Source organism: Dipodomys ordii, unplaced genomic scaffold, assembly GCF_000151885.1.
Source record: "Dipodomys ordii isolate 6190 unplaced genomic scaffold, Dord_2.0 Scaffold77, whole genome shotgun sequence".
Classification (NCBI taxonomy): Eukaryota; Metazoa; Chordata; class Mammalia; order Rodentia; family Heteromyidae; genus Dipodomys; species Dipodomys ordii.
In genome coordinates, this window is record NW_012267293.1 from 1427980 (window position 1) to 1442424 (window position 14445).

General features: G+C 43.1%; 1 protein-coding gene across 1 annotated transcript in view; it reads right to left on the minus strand.

Moving 5' to 3' along the window:
- Positions 1-1312: 1312 nt before the first annotated feature.
- Positions 1313-14445, minus strand: part of Fgfr1op (FGFR1 oncogene partner) — a 39821-nt gene continuing 26688 nt past the window's right edge. The window contains exons 10-13 of the mRNA XM_013024517.1: positions 11224-11292; positions 6623-6659; positions 4906-5002; positions 1313-1749 (exon numbers count right to left, since the gene is read on the minus strand). Coding sequence (XP_012879971.1) covers positions 1675-1749; positions 4906-5002; positions 6623-6659; positions 11224-11292 — 278 coding nt within the window. The 3' untranslated portion in view covers positions 1313-1674. The remainder of the gene's footprint in view (positions 1750-4905; positions 5003-6622; positions 6660-11223; positions 11293-14445) is intronic.

The window sequence follows — 14445 nt, forward strand, 5'->3', positions numbered from 1 at the left end:
GCCAACTGCAACAGAGCAGGCCACACCTGAAATACCCAGAAATAGTGTGGGCCTCCGAAGCCGCTCAGCCCTCTTGCTGCCCTGCTTCCTCGCCACATTCATGGCTCCACATCACTTAGTGCTTAAAACGCCAGACTCCAATGTCAGAGAGCCTTAATCCTTACTAAATTTCATTTCCTCTACATTGTAGGGTCTGATAAATACATTAATATTGGCATTACTGGAAATCTGCATATTTACTAAGATGAACAAATTAGGTCTATTATGCTGTTTTTATTTTAAAAGCACAAAAAACTGAATACCTTAGGTTTTACTTACATGCATAAGGGTATGTAAACATCTTCTTTGTTTTTCCCACTTGCACATTTTAAAGCACCTGGCACTATATGTGTCAGTAACCTACATCACAGTAGCAGCATGCTTTTTTGTTTTTGATGCTAGTACTGGGACGTGAATCCCAGGCCTTTTAGTTCAAGCCGGCAGGCTACCACTTGAAGGACAGCTTCATTTCTAGCTCTTTTAAGTGGTTACCTGGAGATGAGCATCTCAGACTTTCCATCCAGGTGGCTCTGAACCTTAATCACCAGATCTCAGCTTCCTGAGTAGCTAGGATTACAGGTGTGGCCACCAGCACCTGGCCACAATGCTTTCTTATAAGACCACTTGCAACTGTATTTTTGAAGGATTACAATAAAATTATTTACAGTGAAGATTGCCAAACTGATCATATATGGTCTTAGGCCATTACTACTCTTTCATTCCAATTTGGATTTAAATATAGTCAGATCTGAAATAAAAGCACTGCTTGACTTCAGATGCATTTTGTTTTTAATATGTTTCAAGGCATCTTTACAAGTAGTAAGTTATGTCATGAAGAGAACTTGTGTGAACACAGCTGTGTGCATGGACTAAAGGCAGAACAACAACCGTAAATCTGGTATCTACAACTCTGAATTAAAAGTCATAACCACTTCTAGGTTTCTTTAAAACAAGCAGAACTAAATAGCCACACAAGAGTACTTTAATAAAACCTTAATGGTCTAACAAACCTTCCAAATGGAAGAAATACAAATTCACGTTGACACATCAAATTTCACATGAGTATGACGACACCAGTGTGCCAGGTCACTGCACCGTTATGTGCTGGCACACGTGCACCATTATGTGCTGGCACACGTGCACCATTATGTGCTGGCACACGTGCACCATTATGTGCTGGCACACGCGCACCGTTATGTGCTGGCACACGCGGTACAAACCTGATACAAACAGCAGACAGGTCCTGCTTTCAGAGCCGAGGGCAAGGCACCCCAGCAGCCATGCTTGCAGCCAGAAGAGACTACAGCTTCAGTGACCCGTCTCTATGCACTACTCAGCACAGAAGTTCCTCCCTGTAATGAACTTTGAGTGTAGACTATCAATTTCCTCAGAGAAATGTACAGCTAATATCAAAATAAGAATAATTTAAATCTTACACACATGGGCTCATGTAGGGAAGTATTTTGTTTCATAAAATGAAAAGTTAATTTTAAAAATATCTGCAAGTCTTTTTTGAAATGCAAGGCACCAAGAGGGAGCAGACATTCCAGCTAAAAGTGATTGTCTGAAACACACAAAACAAATGGAGCGGATGAGTCCCTTGTCTGTGTTGGTGAGAACACGTCCTTCTTCGGGCTACGCCACATCTTCCAGAAAGTCTGCGACATCACTGAGCTGAGAGACTGTCAGGTCTTGTGTGAGATTATCAAGCTTTGTTTTCCAAGGGGAAAAAAAAAAAGAATGTCAATATGAGTATAAATTAAGTTTAAAAGTACAATGCAATAATGTATTTTATACTCTATAACCTGCTTCCTATTTAAAACTCATAAAACACCTGGAAAATCTAAGTGCTAGGAAGCCACAGGCCTGGTTAGTAGACTAGCAGCCTCCTGAGGTCAATGCTTTGCTTTATGTAAGCATAATAAAGGCTGGGAAGTAAGGGCAAAACCAAAGTTCAAGATAGGCTCCAGAACTGGAAAAAATACAGCAGATTGTCCCACATACCTTCTCAGCCTCATCTAGAGCATCTTTACCTGGAGCAGCCAGTCACTACATCAGGACTGGCCCACAGGATCTAGCCAGACCCGCTTGCCTGTGTATCATCTGTGACCATTTTCTCAATCTAATGGTCAAATGGAGTACATATGGAAAAAAAAAAAAACAAAAAACAACATGGCCTGAAAACCCCATGGTGTCTCCTCTGTGGTCTTGTAGGGAAGAAGTGCGATAGACTGGGCTAGCTAATACACAAGAGCAAGGGCATTTTGTGGGGACAAGAAGGTTCCCTCCCAAGATAGCACCAAGATGCCTCTTCACATCTGGTCGTGTTGTTATTCTTTGTATGCAGAGAAACCAAGTCAGGACTAAAATCCTCTTATGTAAGTAAATAGAGCTTCTCTCTCCCTTTTGGTCCCATAGTATTCCTGGTGTAAAGTCATTTCTTACCAAGAAAAGTATTAAGAACGTTAAAGATCTTATATTTTGAATGCAAATCCAGCTTATACAGAAAAGTCTACAGTTTGAAGATAAGATAAAAAAGGGTAATGTTTTGGATTACAAGATTGAGTAAGGAGCAATGTGAGTCTTTATAAAAGATAGAAGGGGGTGGATATAAGTAGACAAATTTCCTCCTTTAAAAACATAAAAAGGCAAAAAATATTTTTAAAAACTTAAATATTTGACATGAAACTACCAGAAGAACACACAGGGGAAATGCTTCAAGACAAAGATATTTCTGGACCAGACAGCATAGGGAACAAAAGCAAAAGTAGACAATGAGATTTAAAAAAATTAAAAAGCTCTGCACTGCAAGGAGGCAATCACTGGGCAGAGACAGAGAGGGGGAAAGCATTTGCAGAATATGAAAAAGGACCGATATCCAGAATATATAAAGGACTCAGAAATCTTAGTAACAATTTTTTAAAAGTCAGAGAAGAGAGCAAGTGCTAACAAGAATGTTGGTAGGAATGGGAATAAACACAGCTATTACAGAAAATAGAATGGAGGCTCCTTAAAAAATTAAAAACTAGGCACCAGTGGCTCATACCTGTAATCTAGCTACTCAGGAGGCTAAGATCTGAGGATCATGGTTCAAAGCCAGCCTGGGCAGGAAAGTCCATGAGACTCTTATCTCCAATAAACCACTCAGAAAACTGGAAGTGGCGCTATGGCTCAAGTGGTAGAGCATTAACCTTGAGCTGAAGAGCTAAGGGATAGTGCCCAGGCCCAGAGTTCAAGCTCCACAAGTGACAAAAATTAAATAAATTAAAAACAGAAGTGGGCACTGGCAGCTCATACCCATAGTCCTAGTGACCTGAGGAGGCTGAGATCTAAGGATCATGGTTTGAAGCCAGGCTGGCAGCAAAGCCTGACAGACTATCTCCAATTAAACACCACAAAAGCCAGAAGTGTGGCTGAGTTCAAGCCCCACAACTGGCAATAATAATAATAATAATAGTAGTAATAAATTAATTTTATTTTTTGGGGGGTGTCCCGTCATGGGGCCTGAACTCTGGGCCTAGGCACTGTCCCTCAGCTCTTCAGCTCAAGGCTAGTGCTCTACCACTTTGAGCCACAGCACCACTTCCGGCTTTTTTCTTTTTGCTTATGTGGTGCTGAGGAATCGAACCCAGGGCCTCATGCATGCAAGGCAAGCACTCTACCACTGAGCCACCTTCCCAGCCCATTAATAAATTAATTTTAAAAATTAAAAATAGAACTCATGATCAAGTCCTAAGTATTTCTCCAGAAGAAATGACATCAGTGTGCTGAAGAAATGAAATCAGCATTGAAAAGACATCTGCATCCCAATCACCAGGAAATGGAAAAAGGTAAAGTAGGTCGTGTATGGTACAACAGAATAGTACTCTTCGATAAAACCCAAGCGTCTGTGACAAGACAGAACTTGTACCCACTGGAGCTCAACACCACGACTCATATCTCTTGCTTATATCTTCTCTTATCTCGTGTTCTTGTCTAATTTGAACTTGGCGATAATGCCAGGAGGTTAACAGGTGGCCTCTACATTCATAACATAAAGAGAACTGATTGCACTTCCCTTTGCAGTCCATTATGAAATCATATTGTTTAAGTCTGTAAAGTATAAGGCATCAGAGAAGGAATATACATATGATCATTTAGCCCTCAAAACAATACTGTGAGGTAGGCATTGTTTCAAATGTAAGAAGATGACATATATCTACAAACAAAGAATGCAAACCCAAGCTGTGCTGACTCTGGTTTCAAGATCATGAAGGCCTTTCCCCTCATGTGATAACCAAACACATGGGCAAGCCCTGCTCATTCTGGGAGGCAGCAGCCCCCTCCTCCAGGGCAGGGAAGCCAGACCCCCCTGGAGCTGTGAGAACAACTGTTTCATATGGACAGACATGATTCTAAGGTGCCATCCTTCACTATCTTAAGTGCATGTATGAAAAGCTCCACTGTGAACCCAAATGATCTGTTCACCATGTACCTCTGGCCTCCTGCCTCTTGTTGGCTCTAGTCTGGTCATGCCTTACCTGTTCACGTATAACAGCTGCCCCTGAGCCGACCACACTCTATACAACTTCTACCTGCACAGCACCAAGGCAGGAAATCCTGATGCTGGTTCTGATCCCTGTGGCGCCCCTCACTGCATTGCACTGCAGTAAGCCGAGCGACCCAGTAACAAGTCAGTCCTGTAAGAAGCACTGAGCTTTCAAGTTATGCGACCACAGACACAGCCTTGCATACTTATTAGGTAATTCTGGCATGCACTTTTCACCATTTTCAACTGCTTTCCTGCTAATGAGAATAACTTCCTGAAGCCTCCCGCAGATCAATGAACAGGCACACAGCATTCTATGGGAAATGATAACGGCATACTTTATCGCTGGTACTGATGTCGTCCACTCCCACAGAAAGGTCTTCCTCAATCTCCTCACCAATACTTAGTTCACTTTTTTCTGAGCGGTGGCTGGCACTAATTATAAAAGGGAAAAGAAGAGATAACGATTCTTAAGAGAAAAACCACCAGTTTTCAAATTTACAGCTATCTTAAGTAAAATGTAACATCAAGTATAAATTTCATACATATCATTTTATGCAACCCTTAAAACAACTTAGCAAGGGCAGCAGCAATAATCCTCTCAATTCAGTGGGCATGAGAACTAAAGTTCACCTGTGACAATAAACACAGTAGCAAGAAACAAACCAAGGTTTCTAACGTTTCAGCTATGTCATACTCTCCTCAAAAAAACTGGGTAAGTTATTCTGCTAAAAAATAAAGACAGGAGGATGCCACTTGTTCACGCCACTAAAATCCTAACTACTCATGAGGCTGAGATCTGAGAACTGCAGTTTGAAGCCAGCCTGGGCAAGAAAGTCTGTGAGATACTTATAGCCAATTAAACACCAAAAAGCCACAAGTGGGAAGCTGTGGCTCAAGTGGATGAGTATTAGCCTAGTGCAAAAAAAGCTCAGTGATAGCACTCGGGTGCTGAGTTCAAGCCCTAGGACCGCACCAAATAAATAAATAAAATAAATACGAATTTCCAATGGGACAAAAACAATCAAAATAATCAGATATCTAATTTTAAGATTTGCGATCAGATCCACAACAAATATTACTTCCATATTACTAGACAGCTCATAGACTATCTTCATGTATATAAGAAAGCTATCTGATACAAAATGTTAAATGTCATCTGAATCAGAATAATAACTAGAGGGGACAATTTTTTTTTTTGGGGGGGGGTCGGTCATGGGGCTTGAACTTTGGGCCTGGATGCTGTTCCTCAGCTCTTCAGCTCAAGGCAAGTGCTCTACCACTTGAGCCGCAGCACCACTTCTGGCAATTTTTTAACTTACCACAAAACACGGGCAACTCCTCCTCTTTTTTCAGTAATGGGGATTGAATCTAGGACCTAGTGCATGACCGGCAAGCACTCTACCACTAAAGCCATATTATCAGTCCTATTGTTCATATTTTGTTTTTGATGGTCTCAGTAACTTTTCCTAAGCTGGCTCAAACTCCATATCCTTTTTTCTGTTTCCTGAGTAGTAGAGATTACAGGCATGCCACATTTAGCCTATTTAAAAAAAAATTTTTTTTTGCCAGTCCTGGGGCATGAACTCTGGGACTGGGCACTGTTCCTGAGCTTCTTTTGCTCAAGGCTAGCACTCTACCACTTGAGCCACAGCACCACTTCTGGCTTTTTCTGAATAGTTTATTGGAGATAAGAGTCTCACAGACTTTCCTGCCTAAGCTGGCTTCAAACTACATTCTCAGGTCTCAGCCTCCTGAGTAGTTAGAATTTCAAGTGTGAGTCACCAGCAGCCTGGCCTCAGCCTGGTTCTTAAATGTTATTTTTTTATTCTTACCATGTCCTTCAACATAAGGTAGATATCTATATTCTAATGAAAAAAAATGGTCCAAAATATACAAATTTTGGATTAACTTTCATTCATCTTCAATCATAATGAAAAAAAGAATAAAAATACCAAAATAAGACTCTAATGTAATTTGGCCACACCCATTTGTATTCAGAAATTATTTACAAATATGTACACTTTTATATAGTTGCCTAGCTGTTTTTCTTACCTATTAAAGTCATCAACATAGTCATCTTCTCCAGTACCTAGTAGTTTAAGACAAGGAATATGTTTATACGTTTATATAAACACTTCACCAATATCTACAAATTAAACACATTTCTTACTCAACAATCTTACAAGAATGATACTGCTTCATTAAAACAGAAGTGTCAAAGACCAGAAATGACAAAAGCTGTTCTAGATGATGACACATCTGGGGAGCACTCACCACCTGGCCTTTGCCCACGCTCCCACAGGTGGCTGCTCACAGGAGTGCTCCCATGTCACTCTTCCCTGGTGCAGCAGAGGACAGTGAGGACCATCAGACCTCTCCAGTGGCCCTGCTATGAACTAGGGAGACGTCTCAACTTGCCAGCTGTCCCACTTGACAAAGACTACGAGGTGGGATGCAGCAAGTCAGAGCAGGTCCTGTCAGACAGCAGCAGGTGAAGACTGGAACCACCACCTAACAGCCCAGGACTCAAGGGGCCTTTGGGCCCCTTTCACGGCTGTGACTAAGTATAGCCAAACACATCCCAATCATTGCCGGCCTTTTCATGTGGGCCACAGTAATCCCCTAGGAAAGGAGAGAGGTCCAGCACTACATTCATCTCCAAGTGTGCCAGGAGGCCTGGACTGCTGAGCACGCTACCAACCGTCTCCAAGTGTGCCCCGATTGCTGAGCAAGAATACCAAGGTCTAAGTTCTAGAACAGCTGACACTGCCTCCATGTATTCTAGGGCAGCTGAGGAAACAGTTACCCCATGAGTGCAAGGGCTGGCCAGCAGAGGGGAAGAAGCAGAGCAGAAGAAACTCTGGCTCAACAACAAGCTGCTCATAGACACTGCCAGCATTGTCCCCGCTCCTCCAAACATGAGACTAGACTTTAGGGGATTCTGAGGTCTGGACAGTCCAAGAAGACAACTCTTTAATAAGAGTGTGACTATGCATTGAACGCATGTGAGTGACGTCTAGACCCCCAACAGACCCATCGGATGATATTCCACAGGAAGAGGCAAGGAACAGTGCCCCAGAGTGGCAGGAAAACGCAAGGCAGCAGTTGCACTGAGACCTGATAAGGAGGCCAGAGGTACCAGGAGAGGTGGTTCTCAGAGAAGGAACCATGTACAAACCCCGCCAGGAAAGACACCATCAAGGGAGGACACCAATCCCCATGAGACAGACAAAGCTGGCAGCGGTCACAGCACCCAGGGTCTGGAAACAATGATTGCATTTCAGACCAAGTGTGAATGGAAGCTAATGGGTGAATGCCCAGGCAGTGAAACCTGCCGTCCACTTTCCCATGGACACTCTGAGCACCGAGAGAAGTGTGCTTCGGAAAGAACGGGAGGTAACAGAATGGTGTTATACAGAGCAAAGCCAGAGCCAGGTGTCCGGCATGTATGACAGAGTAACAAAACAAAACAAAGAAACTAAGCCACTGCTAGTGCTGCACTCACCCTGTGTGAGCCCCTGACAAGAGCACTGGCCGGGAACAAGCCTCCACGATGCTCTCTAGAATAAAGCCTATCTACACAGAGCCTCAAAAAAGCTTAGGGGCTGCAAGTGCCAAACAGGAGACAGGCAGTACCAGGCGGAGCACGGGGAAAAGCGGGAGAAAGCAAAATAGCTTCTACTGGAAACTTTGACAGCTGGTGAAGGGATGGAGGTGGGACCGGGCCTAGGATCTCATATGTGCTGCGCCTGCCTCTACCACTAAGCTACACCTTCACCCAAGATTTTGGATTTTACTACAGCTTGAATTAAGCTGTCTTTATTTTTTTTTAATCTGGATGCTTAAAGCAAATCTTCCAATAAACAAACCACAGTGGCAGCTGGTTGGCAAGTGCCAGTCAACAACAATGGCAGTGGTAGAGCATGAGAGCCTCCCAGAACCAAAGTGCAAACACCAACAGACAGCAGAGCAGACCAGAGCCAGGACAGTGCAGAGCCAGCTGGGAGGGCCGGGGATGAGGGAGGGGGGTGTCAGTCGTGGGGCTTCAACTCAGGCTCAGGTCCTGGGCGCTGTCCCTGAGCTCTTTTGCTCAAGACTAGCTCTCTCACTTTGAGCCATAGTTCTACTTCCAGTTTTCTGGTGGTTAACTGGAGGTAAGAGTTTCATGGACTTTTCTACCCAGGCTGGCTTTAAACTATGATCCTCAGATCTCAGCCTCCTGAGTAGCTAGGAGTGCCCTGGGACTCAGGGCATCTGCCTCAACCTGAGCCCTTTACCCATCTCCTTTGCCCTGACTTCTGCAACAGTCTCTTTTCCTTACTTTAATGTTTTTTGTTTTTTGCCAGTCCTGGGTCTTGAACTCTGGGCCTGGGTGCTATCCCTCAGCTCTTCAGCTCAAGGTAAGCACTCTACCACTCAAGCCAAAGCACCACTTCCCCTTACTTTAATTCTTGCCTCTGACCAATAATCTCTTTTTTGTACAATCAACCAGGAGCAGTTTTTGCAGTTTAAAAATAATAATAGAAAGACTATGTGACTGACATTATCTGAGGCCCACAAAGCCTAAAATAACTATTCTTTAGTTTCATAACTCTTGGTTTAGACAGAATACCTGTCCATTTCCATAGCTTTAATACTGTACATCCAACTAAAATAGGTTATGTTCTAAGCCTTTATAAATTATCCTTAGGAAACTCAGAATTTACCTTCCAACTGAAATATTTCCATGTCTAAAGGAGTACCACAGAGGTAAATCACGGCCCTTGGGTGATAGATCAAGTTTCTAATAGCTTATGATCCTTGGGCACATTATGTAACCTAGGGTCTTTGTCTGTAAAAATGGAGATAATACTACAGTCTACCTCCTCACAGGATAATGCAGCTGTTTCTTTGTATAGTACCAGGCACATGTCACTAGCATTATCATCCCACATAATCCCACTAACATCTATGAGATGACTTAAAATACCTAGAGCATTGTCATGTACATTTACAATAACATCAAACAACAATGCTGCAATGCCACCAAACAAAACTACTTCCACTGACTCCTACTTCTAGCTCACTGGCAAACGCCTGCTCGTGAGCAGGTCTGCCTGGCCTGTGGAACTACCCAAACTCCAGATCCATGCACCCAAGCCCCGCAGACCTGCCCCCTTCCTGCCTAGTCCCCAGCAAGGAAAAGAATGCTCCCCACCTTTTCTTTACTCAGACAAGAGGGCAGAGCGTCAGAGACAAACTCAAGGGTTGGCAACAGAGTGAAAGAACACAAACAACCAGGACAGAAAGGGTCAGAGCAACCGTGGTGACATCACGCAGTCAAGACGGCTCTGAGTGGTAAACACTCGCTGAGGCCCAGTGGGAAAGCACGCGCCCACGGTGCGCTCACGCCCACAGAGGAACAGGGAGGAGGGAGAGCGGGCCCACCTCGCTGGCCAGCCAGCAACATCGGGATGCACACAGAGCGAGGGCCGCACCACCAGCACTCAGCATTACCAGGACTCCGGGGCACTTGTGGAACAAGAATCCAGGTAGTTCAGGGAACATCTATTCTTCTGCAAAAGGCTGCAAACGGGGAACAAAGTAACACAAAAAGGAAGCTAGCATGTGAGAGGCCCCTACCATGCCAGGCACTGTACTTAAATTTCTGTATACATACTTAAATCCTACGTAGTCTGAAGTGGGGAAGACGGTATTGGTTTCACTTACAAGGTAAGAAAGGGAAGCTCAATTTAAGCTCCCTACACCCAGCAACCTGGCAACACCAGATTTTTACCAAGTCTCTGGCACTCAACCCAAGCTCTGTGCATGAACACTCCCACTTGTTTCTCTGGAAGATGAGACGCACTCTGAGAACCGCCCCATACATGCTGTAGCTGCCATGGAAAGAGCGCGCGTGCACGTGGTTGCACCCTTTCTCACCAGCCTGCTGAAGGGCTTGTCCCCTACATGCCCAGGGTAGTGTTGGCAGCCTAGGGGACCACAACAGCGCCAGAGCCACAGAGAGGACAGGACACGGCCATGGGGAGCCCAGCGGCCCCATTCCCTCCACATCACCCAGCTCCCCACCACACCTGCTGCTTCCACAGCCGAAAAAGCCATGCTCTCCACACTTGGCTCAGAACTCCGTCACACTGGGTCTCCTACTTCTGGAGGACTAAGTTTATTTGCAGGGCACTTACCAACATCTGCTATCACCACATCACATCTCACCTCATCTTTATACACTTATCTCCTCCATTAAACTCAAACCTATGACCTGGACAAGGTGTTCCCAGCACCCAGAGAATAGCACTACCTCTGCACCAACTCTGCACAGAAATGCAGATCATGCCTATCTCCATGCCCCATGACAATGGCCCTCTAACCTGCAAAATTCTACAGCTCCTGTGACTTCCCTCCTCCCTTACTACAGCTTGAGCTCCACAAGACAAAGGCAGATAGTGATCACAGCTCCTTGTACTGACATACTGACTGCAGCTCCCATCATTCGGCCTCAGGCCGTAACCCTGGACACAGGTCAACTACTCAAAAACCTGCTGAAAGACGAGCACTAAGATCCTCCATGTAGGTTCTTTCCCTTGCCAGTCAAGATTTTATCCCAAAGATGATTACTGTAAAGCAATCAACACTAAAATTAAAAATCAAATTACCTAGCCCAAGTGATCCAATTTTATCACTGATTAATTTTAAATCTTTCAAAACTGCACCTCCTCTTTTACCTGTGAAAGGAAAAAAAAACAGTATCAGCATCAAAGTAACGTTTAGAATACAATGTCCTCTAAGCTGTGTTTTCATTTTTTTTTTGCAGTTTGAGACTTTGTATTAAGCTACAACTTAGAAAAACTTATAAATTGTCATTATCAGTTGTTTGACTCATACACTGTCTCCCTTTTTAACCAAAACAAGACTACTGACAAGACTCTTTACTGGCATTTCAGTAAGTTCATGGACTATATATTTCCTTGGAATGTTTCCATTCAATTGCTATCTCAGGTCCCAGGGTCCTCCTCCCTAAACTATCATCCTCCATAATGATCATGGCTGTGGTTGTAAGGATGCAAGGTGTCCCCTTCCATGGCAAAGGTCCAGTTCCTAGCTGGTAGTGTGACTAGACCACAGGGGGCTGAGTTCACCAGTGGATAATTTATTCACGAGTTCAAACTGTTGAATATTTTCTTCTACTGGCCCTTTTCACTTCTTCTAAGACTGTCTTTAGCTAATTAGTTCATTTATTAATTGGGTTATTGGTTTTGTTGGTTTATTTTTTCTGAGTTCGCTGTACATTCTGGGTATTAGGCCATTCTCTGATGTGTAGCTGGCAAAAATCTTCCCCCATTCTATAGGCTGTCTTTTTAGTTTGTTGGCTAAATATCCTTTGCTTAACATTTGCAAAACAAAACAACATTGAGATTCCACACTTGTAGGTTCTAAACACAACTGTACCGCAAATTACAAAACCAATAATGGAGATTCCTCATTTATCTACATTAGTAAGAAAGAAGAGAATAAAATTAACAGAAACATAGCCTCAAAGAAAGTACCTAGGAACACACTTAACCGAAGTTAGGAGCAGGTGGCTCACGCCTGTCATGCTAGCTACTCAGGAGGCTGAGGTCTGAGGACTGTGGTGCAAAGCCGGCCCAGGCAAAAGTCTATGAGATTATTTATTTCCAATTAACCATCAAAAAGCCAGAAATAGAGCTTGGCTCCATTGGTTGAATACTACTAGCCTTAAGCATGCAAGTTCAGGGACAAACTAGGCCAAGTTCAAGCCGCAGGACAATACACCCACACAGATACACACAAATCCCAAACCAAAGATAGGAAGGACCTCTACAGTGAAAGTAGAAAGCCTTGAAAAAATTGAAGAAGACACCAGAGGTGGAAAGACTCTCATGTTTATGGATTGGCAGAATTAATATTGTGACAATAGCTATATTGCCAAAGTCAATGCAAAACCCATCAAAATCCCAATGTCATTCTTTGCAGCTATAGAAATCCCAATTCTATAACTCATCTGCAATCACTATAGGCCCCAAATAGCCAAAACAATCCTCAACAACAAAAAGGGGGGTGCATTGTTAGAGATATCACAATTCCAGGCTTCAAACTTTACTACAGAGCCATAAAAAACAGCTTGGTACCAGAAAAAAAAAAAAAAGACCTAAAGACCAATAGAACAAATTAGAAGACCCAGAAATGAACCTATATATCTATAGCCATATGATTTTTGACATGAGAGCCTAAAGTCGATGTTGAAAAAAAGCCTCTGCAATAAATGGAGAAGGGAGAACAGGATATCCACATGCAGAACGATAAAATGGAATCACTGTCACCCTGTGTTAATACCAATTCAGAGTAGATGAAACATCTCAAGACCTGCTTTGAAACTACAACAAGAAAAAGTAAACACTAGAACTTTGTAGCATAGGCAGAAACTTCCTGAATTATAACTCCAGTCACTCACCAAATAGGAAGGAGAACTGACAGGGATTACATCAAGCTAAACAGCACTAATCTGGAAAGAGCCTACAGAATCTTTGCCAGCTATATATCTAACAAAGGTTAGAATATACAGGGAGTTTTGAAAACCCCAAATAATCAATAACCCAATTAATGAATAGGCTAAAGGAATGATATAGACCCCTCTCAGAAGTGAAAATAGTCAATTAACATATGAAGAACTGCTCAGCATCCCTGGCTATAAAGGAAATGAAAATGAAAATAACCCTGAGATTCTATCTTACTCCAGGTACAATGCCATCAACAAAAATGCCAACAAGGATGTAGGGAAAAGGAACCCTATATTATAATGATGGTAGAAAGTCAAATCAGGAGATGACTGTGGAAGTCACTATGGAGATTCCTTAAAAAAAAAAAAAAGAAAAAAACCAACTACCCTATAATCCAGCAATGCCATTCCTGAACACCATTCATAACAGTCCGAATGATGGAACCAGACCAGATGTCCTATAATGAATGCATCAAGAAAATGTAAAAGTGGTCTGTGTACACACACACACACACACACACACACACACACACACACAATTTTATTCATCCATCAGGAAGAATATTATATATATTGTTTGCAAAGACATGGAGGACCCTACAACAAATCATATGAAGTAAGCCAGGCTCAGAAAAACAAAGGGTGCATGTTTTCTCTCATATGTGATATTCAATCTAAAATATAAACAGATATGAAAGCATACATACAAGCAAACTGACTGAAGTATGATATAGGAAACAGAATTCTGCAGTGTGACTCCTTTGGTCAGTTCAACAAAATGAATATCAAGACACTGAGACATACTTTGAGTAACACCAGTGGGTGGGTGAATGGAAAGATGAATGTGGGCAACGTAGTTGTAATACTCAATGTACAGACATGAAAACGGAGCTAGGAAACTTGAGACAGGTGGTGATGGGATAGAGAGGATGGTGGAAGGGGCGACACTACGCATAAACGGGTCTGTTCAACTGAAATTTCTTGTCAGCTATTTGAAGGTTTTTTTAAGACTACGCCAGGAAGCTCTGAAGAAGCAAACCTGTGTCCATACTCACAGGTATGTGCTATACTGACAGTGATATGGCACAAAGTATGGACTGCAGAACTATACATTTAGGGCCATGCTGGGTGTGCACATGTATGAGTGTGTGTGTGTGTGATCCTACGGCTTGAACTCGGGACCTAGGTATGAGAGAGAGAGAGAGAGAGAGAGAAAGAGAGTGTATGTGTGTGTGTGTGTGTGTGTGTGTGTGTTCCTAGGGCTTGAACTCGGGGCCTAGGTATGAGAGAGAGAGAGAGAGAGAGAGAGAGAGAGAGAGAGAAAGAGAGTGTATATGCGTGTGTGCGTGCGTGCGTGCGT